General features: G+C 39.1%; 1 protein-coding gene across 3 annotated transcripts in view; it reads right to left on the bottom strand.

The window, feature by feature from the left end:
- vti1a (vesicle transport through interaction with t-SNAREs 1A) overlaps window positions 1–18,040 on the bottom strand; it is a 115,774-nt gene that overhangs the window by 76,560 nt on the left and 21,174 nt on the right. For all 3 annotated transcript variants that reach the window (XM_078278782.1, XM_078278784.1, XM_078278783.1), the window contains exons 4-5: window positions 17,334–17,411; window positions 4,175–4,259 (exon numbers count right to left, since the gene is read on the bottom strand). In XM_078278782.1, the coding sequence (XP_078134908.1) occupies window positions 4,175–4,259; window positions 17,334–17,411 (163 nt within the window). The remainder of the gene's footprint in view (window positions 1–4,174; window positions 4,260–17,333; window positions 17,412–18,040) is intronic.

Below are 18,040 nucleotides of genomic sequence, written 5' to 3'. Positions count from 1 at the left end.
AGTCATGTTCGATGACGCCGACATGCTCACCCGCCCCTCTTTTTCCCCCCTCTCTTTTAATACCACTGCAGTTGAAAATCAAACTGCTCTAAAACAAATTGATGTACTCTTTAATATAGTCGTCACATCATCACAGGGTCCCGACGCGTCTGCCTTGGTGACAACTGCAGGGCTGCTTAGCTTAGCCCAGTGATGGCTGCCACTTTGTTGGTCGCTTCAATGATTTATCACAAAAAAGAGAGGGAGATTGTGAGAGTGGGAAGAGAGAGACAGAAAGAAAAGACCCCTGGATCATGATTGAGTCACTGGCACCTTTGATTGACAAGGTCTAATCAGCTTATCTCCATCCTTATAAAGTTGATAGCCTGCGGTGCTGCTCTCTACCTGGCATGGTGTGAACTTTGGGCTAGGCTGGGGACCCTGGGGGCCGGGCCCTGGCCCTCTCTGCTTATCTAAACGGGACTGAAATCAATCCCTAATGAGCTGTTTTCATTTGGCAGGATTGATTACAGGCCCCTAAACACCGAGAACACTCGCCTAAGAAGTGTTCTCAGCCTCTTGGTGGCCACCTTTAAAATGCAGAGTAGCAACGCTTTTGTCTGTGTCTGTCTTTGTTTCAGCAGCTCATTTTGCTGCCATTGCTAAGTTATTTGTGTCAACTGAACAAGTATAAAGGGGATGGTTTTTCAAAGTAAATTCACTCCACATTTGCTGGTTGATTTACTGAGTCGTTCAATTTTTAAATGTTGCCTCTGGGATGCATTCATTCATTCATAATTGTAAAAAGTAAAAGCATTTACATTTCATGTTAAAAATGAGATCTAAAAATGTAGAATTGCAATAAACACCGTTATTTCCCATTTTTTTGGGATCAATAAAAATCTATCTTCTTCTAATCTAAATCGACATTAGTCATGTCTATGCAAGCAAACAACAGAAGCTTCAAGCACACATAAAACTATTGCTACAATGAGCTCATAATTCAAGTTTAAAGTGTACCTTTAAGTATACAATTACCATTCATGCCCTAAAACGATTGCACATTTACAGAACCATCAGCAAAGGCTGGTCCATGATGACACAACAAACCAAATGTCATTTGAAGCAATTCAATTATGAGAGTGATGCCGGGTACACAAAGCAGTGGATTTATATCACCACAACTGGAAAATACAGCAGGAGTTTGATGGAGCATTTTTTTTAGCAATGTCTTGTATGAACTGTCGATCAGTACAGTATGTAACTCTCTCCTCTTCAATGAATAATAATCAAAAAGGTGGAACAGCTAATCATTGCAACATGCAGATGCAGATGTCTTATCTGACATGCTATCTATTTCTAAACAAGCAATCATAAATCATTCAAAATCTTTTCAACTGTGGAGGGAAGGACTAAAATCTGGCATGTCTTTGATTTAACATCAGTCAAGCCTCCACATTTGGGCATTTCAAATGCCCCTGACTCAAATGTCTGTAAATTGGCTAACTGCATGCCCTCCCTCTTTATTTAGGGCCCTCTTTAACTGGGCTAGCCCCCATGTCTGCTTGTTGCTATGCCTGGGCTTTTAAGTCAGTGCTCTTCACTAATGAAGTTCTATACTTTATTTATGAGACAAACAGAGGACCCTGGTTCTTGAGGGTGCGTGTGGTAAATAGCTTTGCATGTCCAAAGAGTCTCCTCTATATCCCTCTGAGGGCTCTCACTGCTTTTGGCAGGCCTTTGTTTTTCGCTAAATACACTGGAGACATTGAGAATGGTAGGGGAAAAAAAATGCTGAAATCTTGGTAAAATGGTACTGTTTGAAGATGTATCTTTTCTTAGAACTAAGAGTCTTCTTTTTTCCCTGAAATGTGACCTAGAAGCATCCTGGCTTTTTTGTTCCTGGTCATTAAGAGATATATTGTCGACGCTGAAGAGAAAAGGGGGCAAAGCCGAGTTTCTACGCCATTTCTTTGTTCAGGATCTATTTCTTTGAAATAAAATGTCTTTTAGTTCCACTCCTAACATTGGTCAATGACAGTTCTTAAGGGCTACTATGTCATTGTGGATGGAGAATGCAACTTTGAATTACTGCAAAATAACGATGCTAAACACTTCGTGAAAAGTACAGCTTGGATGTATGAGGAGAGTTGAGTTTTGTGGCAAGAAAGGTATTCACAATGTGACTAGAGTGCGTCTGTTGGGGAAAACACTTAATGCTCTAATTATTAGAGGATGGATGCCACACCTCTGTGTTTCAAAACTCAAAGCTTATTCCTTCAACTATTGCCAATGTCATTTTCATAATGTGCATGAATAAAGTGTAGTGCACTTCTTTTTATTTTATTATTTTGTATTTGTTGTGAAAGAGAAGGAACTACAATAAATTGAGCTTTTGTTGGACTGTAAAAATAAACAGTGTAGTGTTTGCCAAATAACAAATCCCAATGCTTAGTGTACTGTGTCTCAATACTCTAAGAACTGTGGCAGTACTATGATCTAAAATAGTGCAGGATTTCATGAAGATATCTGGCAAGTGTGGTGATTTGCCTTTGTGGAACCACAAGAGTAAATATGTAGCTTGAGATGGGTGAACAACATTAAATTAAAGACCAAACTAAATTTTGGATCAGATGGCAAACCCTGTCAAATCTTATAAACCAATGGATAAATATGGCTACCTGATGTTTGTGCCCAGTGTGTGTGTGTGTGTGTGTGTGTGTGTGTGTGTGTGTGTGTGTGTGTGTGTGTGTGTTGAATTTGAGAGATTGGCATATATAGTAATTAGTCTGGTGGACGGGTGCATATTCCCCGTGTATCAATGTTCTTTGTGTAGATGTATTCCATGTTTGACCCAGAGCCATTGCCATTTCAGGTTGTGCATCTGAGCGGAGGGTTGGTATCGACAGCAGAGTAAAGGAAGGGGTCATGGATTAAAGACGTGGAGCGAAGCTTCCCCAAACCACAAACACACCCCCAGCTGGTGTGGACCAAGCCAAGTGTGTGGGACCAAGGCAGGATAAACGAGCATTGTTCTTAGCTAACCGCACACACAGTGGATGAGAGGGCCACCGGTGACACAGGGTCAAGGGGCATGTGGCCGACTACGGCAGGAGAAACCACTGGGCCCAGGAGGTACTGAACACTGTTAAGCCATGGCCCACTTCTTTAACACCAACCAAGCAGGGGGCAAAACATAAAAAAACGAGCCACTCTAGTGAAAGATACGACTCTGTCGCAGAATTTGACAGAGTCGAGAAACTCGAATAACGGCAGGATCATCTGAGGCATTTGAATCAACATTTTTTAAGCAGAGAATGCAGATTGTATTTATGAATGCTAGTTACAGAGAACATCAAACGCTGGTGGTCTGCGTGTGAACCTTCCTTGACTTGAATTATTAAATCTGTCGATGTCGCACACGCCAGCCACCCCGCGATTATAGTGTAAATTGACAAACTTTTTCAAAACTACAACGGAAGCCACAGAAAGCTGGTTGATACTTCAAGAATGAGCTTTGATACATCTCTGAGGAATACACTGTGCCTCAATAATGTGGTGACTGTCAGGAAGGAAGACAGGAAGAAGAAAAAATATGCTAACTGGTTAAATCTATTTAAGATCCCAATGAGCTTTTTTCCTATTTTAAGATAAAAACCATCCTTGATAATGAGGGAAAAAAGGAGTTTGTGTTTTTTTTTGGGTGGTTTATTTAGAAAGTGATATTATGTTTTTTTTATTCCTTCTGCACTCCTGAATTAAGAACTTCAAGAGGAACCGCTGACGTTGTTTATTTTCATGGACCCCCTGTCTGTTTGAGTAAAAAAAATAAAAAATAAAAGAAATAACACACAGATGCACAACACACACAGCCGTATCGATGCACACATTTTCTTCGGTAGCAGAGCAAGGAGAAGCGGCGCTCAATCTGTTGCCTGTACACATCTCTCTCCCTCCCTGGCTCGTCTTTGATGTGCTCCCGAAAATGTCATCAGGCGTCAAGGAAAGAGGTTTTTTTTCGACCCCCCCAATTCCCTCCACCCCCCCCCCAAACACACACAAACACACACATATCCACCCACCTCGCATATGAGCAAGACAATTTGCTGTCGCTCACTCATCCTCACCACTATCTTGAACCCCATCCCAACATCACCCCACCCCTTCCCAACCCAATCCAAAACAGAATACGTACCAGTTTCTACTGCTATCTGGTAGCCGGCCTCCAGTCTCCGTGATGACCTTTCCAGCTTCTCTGTGTTGTCCAACAGATGCGCTCTCTGCAACAAATAAGAGAAGAAAAAAATAGAGCCAGAGAAACAAAACAGAAAAAATGGATTGAGAGTGCTGGGACCCATTTCAAAGAAACACATCAACGCTGTCACCTAAATAGACAGACCACATCCACAGCAACAACATAATACAGCCCGGTTGGCAATAACCTTCATGGATGACAATGTGTTATATGCTGATGGAATATCAAGCATATGCATGTTGAGGCTGACAATGTAAGAGGTGCTGCTGCCTCATCTTGGACATAAAAAAACCAAGAACTACTTTGAGGTGTGTTGCCTCCTGGTATTGTTTCACAGCACAGTGTTCTGCTGCACACGCAACAATTTAATTTAAAGCTTTCCAGTTAAAAGAAAAATCCTGTCCAGGTGAGGGCTTCCAACAGAAAGACAAATGTAAGACTAAATCAACATTTATTCCCTCAATTGTAGATAGTAATGCAACCTATAAAGTGTAAGATTTCTTGAATAATAATAATAACAACAACAACAATCTATCAGTGTCATGAATGTAAATAAATTGAACATCATTATATAGGTGTGAAATGTAATAATCTATCCTAAACAAAACCAATAAATGTCTTTTCTACTTGTTTATCCACATTAGTAGACATGTATTGGTCCACTAATGTGGATAAACAAGTAGAAAATAATTTTTTTGGTTTTGTTTAGGATAGATTACATTTCACACCTATATAATAATGTTTGTCATTCATGATGTATGAGTTACTGCATCCCCCCTTAGTTTACTCACAGCTATCAACAACTGACAAGGCTGCTCATTGAAAGCATGGAGCTAAGAGAGCATATCAAGAAAAGATGTGTTTCATAAATAATTAAATAAGCAATTTGATCATTTTTTTTCAAAGTAGATGTTTGTGTGTATCAAGGTATTAGCTAGGGCTTTAATAGTGTGTGTGTACATTTCAATTGATAGCAGTTCCTTAGATACCAAGAGACCCAGTGGTTTTGGTTTCTTCTCTATAGCTATACAATTCATGTCTGGCAAGCACGGCAAGAAGAGATCTGATCTGTTGACTCATGGCCTCGAGTTCCATCCAGGGGCTCTCAAACGTAGGAATCTACCATTATCTTTACATTTCATTGTGTTCATGTTTCCAATTAGGGCACCGTGTATTAACAGATATACTTATGATGTTAATAAACATGCAGTTCGATGGAAAAGGGCACAGGCAAATGATTTTATTTTTTATTCGCTTTTTGAACACCTTGAATCAGTCAGTTTAGTTTTCTTATATTCAGATAAAGATTAATGGAGGAACCAATGACACATTTACACAAAAGCTCATTTTAACCACAATGCTGTTGATCTATACCTGACCATTTGTATTGCCGTATGTAATGCATGTTTTATTGTGCAGATTTAAGTGGAATATGTATGTTAGCTGTACAAAGAGTTTTCAGGAGTGATTAGTTGGTGTCTTAAATGTTTTCCTATTTGGTTTAAACACAATTCTTTCCACTGCCACCATTAGGGAGCCCTTGAATCTTATCTCAACTAACAGCTACAGTTAGTCAAGCTGTCAAACAGTACTGGAAGCAGAACATATCTAGCTGGGAATACCTACTTTAACGGTTTCAACATTACATTGTTTAATTCATTGTACAAAAGAGGCTTCCCAACTATGAGTACGCTATGGTTGTGGTTGGAATAAACTGCCTAAAAATTACAATATTGGATCATTATTTACCAGAGTTTTCCCGTGGAGGTTCCCCTCCACTTCACAAATGTGTGTCTATGTTTTGGAGAGTCATGTAAGATTTTTTTTTTTTTTTACAGTTACCTGCAACCTTTTACTGTAATGTGGAAACCTTGAGTGTTTTCGGGTGTTTCACAAATGTCCGTATTAAATTGATTCTTTGTTCTGACTATATACGTTTTTAACACGTTTCCCAAGATCTAATAAACTACATCTCTCATTAAAAGATTCTGGTGTACTGTATTGTAAGGGGGTTAATCATGAAAGCATCGGTTTGATCATTCTTTGTTTTCAAATAATGTCTGGCTATTATATTGAAGTTGTTTAATTCACTGCAATTATTCTATTTCATCATCAAGGTTGCTTCAAGCTAATTTTAAATATTGACTAAACTGTTATTTTGCTGACTACTTTCAACTTTTTACAAATTTCCACCCAAACATTTAGATGTATTTAAAAGACTACCTTCAAGTTTTTTAATTATAAAAAGGTAGTCAATCACCATCATACAATCCATTTTATTAGGCAGAGGCCAAGTGTAACTTTCAAGTCTATTGTTAATCTATGGTTGTTCAGTGCAAAGTTTCAATCACCTATCTAACATACATTACACGCATAGCTTTAAACAACATATACAGCCCCATATTGTCCAATGTATCGACCCAGCTTTCATTAAATCCAAACTGAATTCAGAAGAGGGGATCATAAACAGCATAAACATGCAGGGCTTAAATGTTTACTCGAATGCTGTTGGTTTTGATGGCCTTTCTAATATGCTGTGTTAAGAAACTGATCAGATGTAACATATTTGACACTAAAAAACAACCCAACGAATGACATCCGCCTCTCTGACAAGGGTGTAAGCCCATCACATGAACGGAGGGGACAGGGGGAGAAGTGAAATCTCTAGTTTTGGTTAGGCTGTCAAAATGTGTACCAGTTAATCACTCAGAGGAAATGAAAAAAACGTGGAGGAAAGAAACAATAAGTCAACGACACACTTTTCAAAGTTTGACAATAAGAGGGATGGGAAAAGAGCAGGGAGGAGAAAACTCCCTCTGAACTCTCTTCTTTTCCTTGCTTCCTTCTTCTTTGCGCCGCTGACAGATGTCATTTAAAATTGCAGAGATACTTTTCAATAGTTAAAGGGAGGGCAGGGGGAGGATGGAGGGATAGGGGATGGGGTGGGTGGATGTGTGGTAAAATGGGCTGCTGGTAGGAGGAAAGCGATGAGGAGACAGTGACAAGGACAGGATGCAAGGTGTGTTTTTGGTGAAAGGTGTGGTAGTGAGGGTTTCAGGGAGGGGTTACATGGGTGTGGAAGTGGTCGTGGCATCAGCAAAGATGGTGGCAGTGTGCTCGTGGGAGAAAATGGATACCAAGGTTGGGCTATAATGAGCCCCTATGGATCAGAGGGGACGTATTGACATGCAATGCTTAAGCTTATACAGCTAGACCATGGCTGCAGTGCCTGTGTGTGCCTGGGAGCATGAGGCAGCCAGGGATACTGACAGAGTAGCGCACTCCCTGGGTTCTTCAAAGAGCTCAAGTGATTAGTATGTTATCATTACCATTCGAAACGTGATTTTCCTATTCCCTCTCGGCAAAGGTGACACGTCTCGGGGAGACGGCCGGCAGACTCAGTGCGACGGAAAGCCACTTCAAAGCTTTCTCCTCCTGAATTTCTCTCTCACTCTCTCTCTGCTCTCCCTCGTTCTGTCTTCTTTTAGGGCCGGGGGGAGGGGAGGGTGTGGGTGGGTGTGCGAGGCGGGAAGAGGGGGAGGTGGGGGGGTTGGGTAGTGGTGGCAGTGGCGGTGTATATGTGTGTGTGATCATTAGAATAATGCGCCCCGAGTTTGACGGTGACAGAAACTGAAGGAAAGGGTGAGAGTTCAGCCACTAAGAATCCAGTAATGACTCACTGTGATGGCCCTAATAATGAAACAACCCAGCCATGGACACAGGACGGTACCATGGAAAATAATGACAAGGAAGATGTAGAATGAAAGCTAAACATCCTATGTCACATAGTCACAGATGAGGCTGATATAGAGGTTATGTCTAGAAACTTCATCTAAAATGAGGTGACTCTTACTCTACAGAAAAGCAATTTGGTTCCAATCTACAAATATCACACAACAACCACACAAATGTGGTTGACTATGGTTTTATTCTGCATTTACAGTAGCAAGAAAAATCCAAGACATCCTTGTCAGCATTTTTGTCGAAGGAAATGCAAAGTGGCTGCCAGCCCCTACTGTGCTACAACGTCACATATCAAGGCTTGACCCCTGAGGTTCTGATATAACCATCATGAAATCCTCAGAATAGGGCACACATACACTAACACCTATTCAAGCTTGAATACTGTCTTACAATTCAGATCTGCCATAAATCAACTTAAGACAATCTGAGGGTTTCATCACAATCATATCTGACGGTCTCATGGAGACTTCTAGCAAAGGATTTAAATACAATATATGATAAATATCTAATAGCATCTCTGCACTGATGCACCCCACCACCACCACCATTTCTGCCTATGCATGTATGCCTTTTCATCTGACACCTACATTTTGAACAAAGATCTTCTTAGGAACCACGAAAATGGTGTTTTTTTGTTGTGCTTTTTTGCGTCAAGAAACACTCTTCAGTTGTAAGTTATTAACAGGGAGCCCCAGAACAATGCAGCTGTAGCTCAAAAGAAATATCTCCCCTCTTCTTTCGCTCTCCTGCCTTTTTTCAATATCAAACACAGGCAGTTACTATCACCATTTTCCAAAGTTCAGATGATTTCCTTATTATTTCAATAAGGGTGGGGGAGAGTCAAAGTGAATAATGATGACAGCTGTGATTCAGACTGACTGTGTGATCTTCTGTGCCGTTTGTTTGGGACTTGTAAGACGAGGAATTACAAGTGTCAAACAGCTGTGAATATGGGTGCTAAATATTTAAACATGTTTTTCAGCTGAAGAAAAAAAAGTATAGTTTTTTAAAAAGCAAGGCTTAAGTGTGTATAAGCAGTGCACGCCTTTGATTCAAATGCAGGAAGAGCAGAAGGGTAAAAGACTGCAATGGAGAAGTGCAATGGCGAAGAGGGCTCAGAATCAAGCCTGAATACACAGATTGGGCCATTCCTAAAGGGGTAGACAGGTGAGGTAACTTAAGATGTCTTCTGACCCTCCGGCTAGGAGGAAATGCACCAAAAAGGTGGGAAGAAGAAGGGGAAACAAAAGTAAAGTAACTAGTATAAAGTACTACTATAAGTAACTAAATAAAAGAAACATGGCATGGTGATAACATGGCATCTGGGCCAAGTTGGCTCTCTAAATTATGGATAGGTGTGAATGGTGAACCTTTGATAGGATTCGGATTACTGTGCTTCAGCAGAGGCCCTTTTGAACATAGTCTCAGTCAAAGGTACATTTAACAACATACTGTAACTACACCTGCAAATACAAGTTCAGTCATGCTTCAGAGGACAAGCAATATAATGTGAACTCCAAAAACAGCAAACAACCAATTTTGCCACAATTAGAGGGAAATACACCTTCTCTAAAATATGATCCTCATGAGTATCAATTAAAATATGTTACAACTACTGAGTGTTTAATTATAAACATTATGATTGTATATTTGATATTTACTTAGCATCACAGTGTTATTAAAATATACATTACAGTTAAAGTCTAATGGTATTTGAGCTAATATTAGTAATATTGCTGGACAATCTAAAAGGCTGCATATACACTATGTTACAGTTTACATGCTTTTGAAATACCACTAATCTAAGACTAACTAAATAAACCACCCCTTCTGACTTGAATTATCATGCTTGCTGCATTGCTTATCCAAATCATATTTGGAGTCGAAGTTTCAGTCTTAAAAGAAACACAATAAATGGACGGGGTGTCACGGCAGTCCAATATTATACTTGCATCAAATAGTTGTTTTTTTACTGAAAGATGAATTCAATTTAAAGTTAATTTGTATTTAATTATGAGTGGAGCAGCTAAATTAGCGCATCTGTATTACAGTTACAGCTAATGGAGATACTGCAACGACAAAAATTCAAGGAAGCACAATTTTATTCCAAGATCAGTGCTTTTCGTTTACCACCTCAAAAGGGAAAAAAACTGACAACTGCTGCCAATGGAACTGAATACAACACATTTTTATGAAAGGTTATATCAGTTGAAAATGATAAAGGCCAATTAGTTTAGCTTCTTACTTGCTCATAATTAATTCAAAAAAAACCTACGATAGTAGATAAGCTAATCTGCTAAGTAACAAGCCAACTATGATTCTTGTTTCTGCTGGCGTGGTGTATCGTCGCTAACTTTTATCTGCTAAACCAAGTTTTTTTTTTTTAGGTGTTGCATGTTCATATATTAACTAGGGCTGTCAAAATAACGCGTTCATTTCAATTAATTAATCTGAGAAAAAAAATAACGCGTTGAAAAAAATAATGCAGATTAATCCATTCCATACTGAACTTTGACCCAGAGCCGTTCTAGCACCATTCGACTGTAAAATGAAGGAGGGAGACGAGAATGCGCTGCCTGGATCATTGATTGGAACATTTACTTATAAAAATCTTCTTCCTGAATAGGGTTGGGTACCGAAATCCGGTGCCAATACGGCACCGGTGCCTTAACGACCGATATCTACCAGACTGAATAGCAACGCGGATTTCGGCGCCTCATTTCGGTGCCACCGATATGTCTGCGCTTCTCTCGGATGCTCTGAAACAGACGTTACAGGCAACACAAACATCGCTGCAAGTGACGCTAGTTAACACTATACTCAACAGCAGCTAACGTTAGCCTACCGCTAGCTAGTAGCTGGATTAAACACGGTTACAATGCTTACAGCTAACGTTAACGGTGTAAAGTGTGACTGTATTTCACTGTAGAGGATTCAACACCGGGATGTAGCTAACAATCTGCAGCTGCCATTGTCGGAAAAACACAGACGGTGCGTTCAATGAAACTGGTAACCTACAGCCCCGTGGTGCATTCAGAGTTGTTGTTAAATGCTCTTTTCCCATCTGGTGGTTTTTTTTCCTCATTCAACAGCAATTTACTAGTGAAATAAGTTATTGTTATACATTATTATTAAATCATTTAATTTTGACCATATGGCCTTAGCAATAAACAAGCCTTCTTTAATGTTGCCGACTGTTGTTTAGTACCCTTTTTTTCTTTTTTCTATTTAACTTTCTTAAAAAGTATCGGTTAAGGCACCGGGCAACAATTATGTATGCAATTAATTTAGATTAATTAATCACAGAGTATGTAATTAATTACATTATTTATTTTTTTAATCGATTGACAGTCCTAATATTAACATGATCTACGAGCCAGCAATGTACAGTAACTGACCATTTGACATGTTTTCACCAACAATAACACTTGATAATTAATGACTTGAGCAATTTCATTCCATTGCATACTGTGCATGGTACCTTACAATGCACATTATAGATTATGAACAAAGAAATACATATAAATAAAATGGCACGGTTTGAGTTCACTAAGCTTTGGCAATGGTGGTGATGTTAATGCAGTGGTGACCAGAGGTGAACTACCCTACAGTCCGTTATTATGTATAGCCTTAAAAACATATATCACTGATAATAACCTCAATCCAACTTATTACAAAAGGCAGAAAGCAATTAATGTGGCTCCATTCGAGAACATTAAGGGAGAGTGAATCTTAAAAGCAGCAAATCCCTCTTGAAACAAAGAAGTTGATCTGTGTTGGGCCCAATAACTGAAGCTACTCTAAGCCCTACCTCATTCAATATTTGTCTTCAAAAAGGCATATCAGAAATAATATCTTATCTTTATGATATTTAAGGTAACTGGAGAAACTGGTCTTTGGTGAATTTATTATCTTTGGCTTGGCTTGTAAGCTGTTCAATCAGACATGCACAAAAAAAAGAAAATATAAAACAAAGTCCAAATGAGCGAATTTTAAATTTTCTACAGGAAAAAGCAGGGCAAACTGAAATTTCAGTGGGAATGCAGGATTTAAACTGTGCGAGCAGAGAAGCACTTACCTCTTCGCGCAACTTTATCAACTGCATCATGAGAGCAAAAGGGAAAAGAGAGAAAGATGGAGAGAGTGAAGGAGCGATAAAAAAGCAGAAACATGACAGGAAGAAGATCAGTCATGTGGCTGGGTACAGAATTGACCTGACGATTTATCTGTTTGCATGTTTAGCATTTGGAAAGTCACAAGACACATTAAACAAAGCTAAACACGCCGCTCGGGCTGACTTTTTTGAACAAACAAAGATCAAGTCCTGGCGCTGTCACATTAAACAAAGAGATGGAATGGATCGCTCGACTTGCAATATCAACTAACATTATCAAGGACGTCACATCACAGAAGTCGATATAGCAAGAGAAAAGAAAAAAATCAGTAAAGTATAGTCTGCACAGTTACTAAATATTTTTCCTCAACATTTTAAACTGTATCTGTCATTTTGCTGAATTCTCTGGAAAGGGATAAAAAGAAATATGTGCCCTTTGGAACAGAGTTGGAGAAATGCTGAGCCACTCCATTTGCACCGCTGTTTATCAATGCTGATATGTTGTCAATATTTCATGTAGCTTATGCATCTAAGTAAAGGTGCATGCTGTGTAGATTATGTATGGAAAGCAATGTGAGGCTACCACTGTACATACAGTGCAGCGTATTATTGGGAAAGCCACAGATCATGAAAAATGAATCTTAGCATAGCTATACATTTTTGATGAAAGAGCATAGCAAATTTAAAGTGAAGTAAATAAGAAATGCTATTCATATTCCCTGTCCTGAAAACCCTTGCATCACTGATAATGAATCAGACATTTGAAGGAGGGGAAATAATCCCATTTGCCATTAATTATGCCTAATCACAATTAAAAAGGTTGCTTCCCTGGCCTGTTCTTAAGTGAGGGCTGTAGAGAATTGAAGGCTGGGGGTTATCGTGGGAATGCAACAAGGTTGGCAGAAAAAAGGAGAAGGACAAATGTTTTGATTTGTAAGCCTTATAGGAGGCAATTTTTCTTTTTTTAAATCCACATTTCTTGGCCAACATTAAAGATTAGCAGATCTAAAGGGAGGCTCCGGGCCACTGTTACTTGTCCTGTTTATTTTTAAATGTTGTGAGCCTGGAATAATTGTGTATCATATAAAAAGGTGAGAGTTCTTAGATCTTGAATTAGAAGCTTGATTGCTAACTTTAAGGTTAAAAATAACTGACAAAGAGGAGAAAATGAAACATCAGCTACTTTTACCAGCTCTTCTGGCCAGAATAAATCAAAGAACTAACATTCAACATCTGCACCTATTATATTCTCCTCAATTTATATTTCACCACTGGTAAACACACTCAAAGAAATGTGTGGTATGGTAATAAATCCAGGAGGAATCGATACTATAAAAAACACAAACTAAAATACTAAGTACTTCACACATTACAAGCTTGCATTTGTCACAGCACTCCCCCTCTGTAATTTTAGAAGCATCTCAAAAATAGTTCTTGTATCGTTTAAGTTTTTTCCACCAATACATTTTTTTTATTGCAAATATAAAAATATTGTCGATATCTCTAATGTCGGAGGTAAACAAGTATAACTGCATGTTTTTCTAAACAGCTCTTTGCCTTGAAAATGTCGGCACTAACAAGACGCACTTAAGAGTGGAAAGTGTCTTCTCTAACTCGAGCAACAACTCCCCACTAAGAATGCATTATTGAAGAGGCCAAAGTTTAAAACTACACTGTGGATGTGCTTATTTGGAGCTTGAAAAAACCCAGCAGATCTTGCGATCCCTCACCCCAGCTCAGCCATCAGTCAATGGGTACCAAACAAAACTTGTTCTAGCTCATTTGTGCTGCCTGACTGATTGCAAGTGCTCGCAGAGGATTTGTTAAAACTATACGAGGAGCATGTTGAGCTGCGTTTCTTGTTCCTTCCTGTTTAGCTTTATTTTTCTTTGGCATCCATTCTTTAGTACAGCCAACGATGCTCGCGTCGCTCAAGAGATATAGAACAGTAAATACAGAATATTGTAAATGTTATAATTACTCCTGCATGAGCGCCTTTCCTTGTGTTTTTGTGATGCCAGCCAGTATTCAAAATTGCACTGCTGCAATTTTTCTGTTATGATAATCAGCAAATTTTTCTCAAACAAAAGATTTTTTTTTTATCCAATACGGAATTCGATACAAGTAGTAATCTGCTTCCTTTGTAGCCTGTAAAATCTGGTCCATGCCGGCTCAAACCAGCACAATCTCTTGTGGCCAAGCCTTCTGCTGTGACTGAAATTGAAACTATTCCGTATAGTGTTCGTGTGTGAAAATGTGTGTGCATTTGCTGCTTTGTGTGTGGTGTCTTTGTGTGTGTGTGTGTGTGTGTGTGTGTGTGTGTGTGTGTGTGTGTGTGTGTTGCATGCAGAGGAAACAGAAAGAAAAAATGTGCAATGGTAGCCTACCACATTATTTAAAAAAAAAAACGAGTGATAGAGCCAATTCAGTCTCTGTCGGCATACAGATAACGAATAAATGCCCAACTCTATTAAATCGTCCTTTAGCCATTATCGCAAAGCCAATACGCCATTTTCAGAACTTATGACGGTTGCCTATTTACTTAGCTATAAATCCTTGCCATGTAACCAACAGATTTGTGACTGGTAATGATCTGCTCAGCCAGGGCTATATGAAATGATCCTGACCTCTTTCAGATCGTCAGGAATTAAATTGACCGACTTGCCCTGGCCCCCACCATCTTTTCCCCTCTCCTATCACCGCCGTCTCGTTAGATAAAAAACTCTGAAGTTCCGAGTACTCCACTCACAGCAAGACCAAGACAAGTATTATCTCCACAAGTTTTTAAATGAAATGAGGTAAATACGGCACCTGGGAGTAAAAAGGGAAAAGTATACCATCTATTTATTTTCCTTTTGCCCCTAGCAGGAATTTTTTCTGAGGCTTTGTGTGTGTGTGTTTTAGATATAATGAAAAATTACAATTTTTAAAGTTGCACATTAGTATTGCTAATTATTTCTGTGTTCTTCACAATTCAATAATTGATATTGTATGTTTTAAACATATTAAGGTTTTGAGTACTGGTCATCTTTTTGCAAAAAGAAATTGGGAAAATAAATAAAATGAAGAAATGAAAGGTCATAGTATAGCTTAGATTTCTGCCTAAATTCCCAAAGATAAATATGTTTTAGGGTAAATATAGTTTTTACCGTATTGCATTAATTCAATTCAATTAATTTTACATTTCATAATTAACATTATGTTGATGTGAACTGAGAATTAGGAATGAAGCTGTGGATAGTGTTCACAGATCTAAATGTCACATTCTGCTACCTCTACTTTTCCTGACATTTCCTCCATGTGTGCATGCTTGGATAAATACATTTCATAAAACAATATGAAATAAATGTGATAATTATTGTCAATAATTAAATGATAATTACAACAATAAAACCGCAATTCCCAAAATGTATTTTCAATCATCAATGATGTATTTTTTACATCATTCAATGATATCACATTCTATATTAATACTTTTTTCCAACAATTTTCTTTCTGAGACGTGTAAATTCTAGATTTATAAATATTACTTTTTAAATATACATATACACATATACATTTTTAATGAAAGGGAAATAAAATTAAAATGGAATGAGATGTGTTTTTTTTCCCCCCACTTTTCCTTGACAGGATGTTGATAGAACTCATCAGTGTCTCAAACGTGACATTTCTGACAGCAAATCTCCTTCCAACTTCTGCAAAAAATGTCAGTCACTTTTGTGTCTCGCTAATTTGCCAGGAATATGCATTTCAATTACACATCTTGGTTCTTGATACATATGTTTCTTAGATGTGTAGTTCATGGGTCATCATTGAAATGGTAATAGGGAAATGTTCAAAAAAAACCAACAACTTTATTTAGCCTTGCTTAGCTGTGAATCGTCTAAATATACTCACATAAAGCACTGTGGGACTAAATGTGCAAATATGCATTGGAGTATTCATCTTTGTCTTCCTTCTTTTTGGAGTGTGCACGTAAATGCAAAGTATTTATTTGCATTGCATTTATATGTGATTGAGAGTGAGTTTGCATGTGTGCGTGTGTGTGCGTGTGCGTGTGTGTGTGTGTGTGTGTGTGTGCATTGAGAGGCAGTAACCCCTGCAAGTTGACTGCGATTGGAAAGGTAATATATAATTAGTCAAAAGACGTTTGGTCATAGTTGAGAGCGGCTGCGTATGAGTGGCAGCTGTGCAGGTGAGCAATAGGTAAGTGCGTCTTAAATGTTAAAGCGCTGTTTGCTGAATCTGTTGATGTATCGTTGTTTTGATGCAGTTCTACATCTATTCCAAAAAAAAATATTTCAAAAAAATTAAGTATAAAAGAACATGTGGCATATTTTGGGCAATTAAGATCACAATTCAAGATAATAGTTTTTCTTCTTCATTGCCACTTCCGTAACTGCTGTGAATGAATCTTTTGTAGACGTTGCTGACAATGAATGAGAATTGCTAATGTGGTCTTTATCTCTTGTTTATATCCCTCAAATTCACTGAACTGATTTTCAAACAAAATGTCAGTCATCGTCTTTTAATAAACAAACCAATTGTGAATATGTTGATAGATAATAGATCAAAACTATAAAGAAGTCAAATAGAATTTAGGATTTTTGATTAAGAGCTGATGTTAAATAATAAATTACAGTATTTAGGGGCTAAAGGATAATTTTGAATGGAGTACTGCACCAAAATATCTGTGATTTTTTAAAAAGTTTTTAATCAACTGTCCACAACATGAACCTGCGTTCTTAATAATTTTGAGTATCAGCATTGTGCAGGTTCGCCACCATTAGAGTTTAAAAAGAAAGGCCGGAGAACAAGATTTAGCAAATGTAGTATGTCTGTGTATGGACCTCGATGGAGGATCTATTATTGGCCTAAGTCCACACCCGGCTGGAGAACAGCTGTGGGACGTTTGGGGTGGGGAGGCCGGGTTTTTCGATTGAAATTTGTGTTGGATGGTTTGTGTTTAGGTGTGCATGTGTGCGCGTGTAAGCTTGTGCATGCCTGTGTGTGTGTGTTTGCGTGTCAGTCACAATCTGGCTTTGGCCAGACACTGGTCCCATGCCCTGAGCCCACTCACAGCAGCCCAGCTTTGCATTAAACAGTGTTCCTTCCGCATGACTTGGTGACAATACTGTGGTTTCAGCTCTCAATGGCCCCTATGAGGGGCCCACCTCCTCACCCTTGGGGCCAGTCAGCCACCCACACTGGTGTTGTTTGGGCCCCTGATTAGCACCTCACCTGGTTCTCCGAGGAGCCGGCGTCATCCCCCAGGAGCTCGTTGCGCACCTCATCACTGTAGGCAATACGTGACCTTTTCTGCAGGGGGAGGAGGATAAGGAAGAAAGACAAAAGTAAGAGGAGAAGGGAGAAACAGGGGAGAGAAAAAGAGAAAACAAGTGGGGAAATATGGCTTAGTTCTGTTGTTGATGCAAAAACACAACAGGCATTCCTTAAGCACGAGAGCCCCCTAATGGAACTTGGTGACAAACTGAGTCATACACATGCAGGTTGTGTATATATGTGTGTGTGTGTGTGTGTGTGTGTGTGTGTGTGTGTGTGTCTACAACACTGAAAACAAGCATGTCTGGGTTTGTGCCCATGCCTCTTCCAAGGTGATCTACTGTACCTAGTGCACTTGTGCCACAGAAGTGATGGCAAAGAGCCCCCCCCACCACCACCTTGCCCACTTAAACAAATATAAGTTGAGGGATGAAAAACCTCATCTTGTGTGCATGGAAAGATTGTGGAACAGGGGGGCAGGGGAGAGGGCCATGTATTATGAGGAAGTATCACTTGTCAGCGCTAAATCTTTTCTGGGGGTTGTCACTGCTGTCATCCTAGTGCAGTGGCAGGCTCTGTGATAACACCAATGCTGAGACTCAGACAGGGAATAATTCATCACCCATTGGCGGCCCATCGGATTTGGGGTTGCCTCTCTCTAACAC

This window comes from Sander vitreus, chromosome 21 (assembly GCF_031162955.1).
Source record: "Sander vitreus isolate 19-12246 chromosome 21, sanVit1, whole genome shotgun sequence".
Lineage (NCBI taxonomy): Eukaryota > Metazoa > Chordata > Actinopteri > Perciformes > Percidae > Sander > Sander vitreus.
Note: the sequence above shows the minus strand (reverse complement) of the source record. Positions and strands in the feature narration are given on the sequence as shown.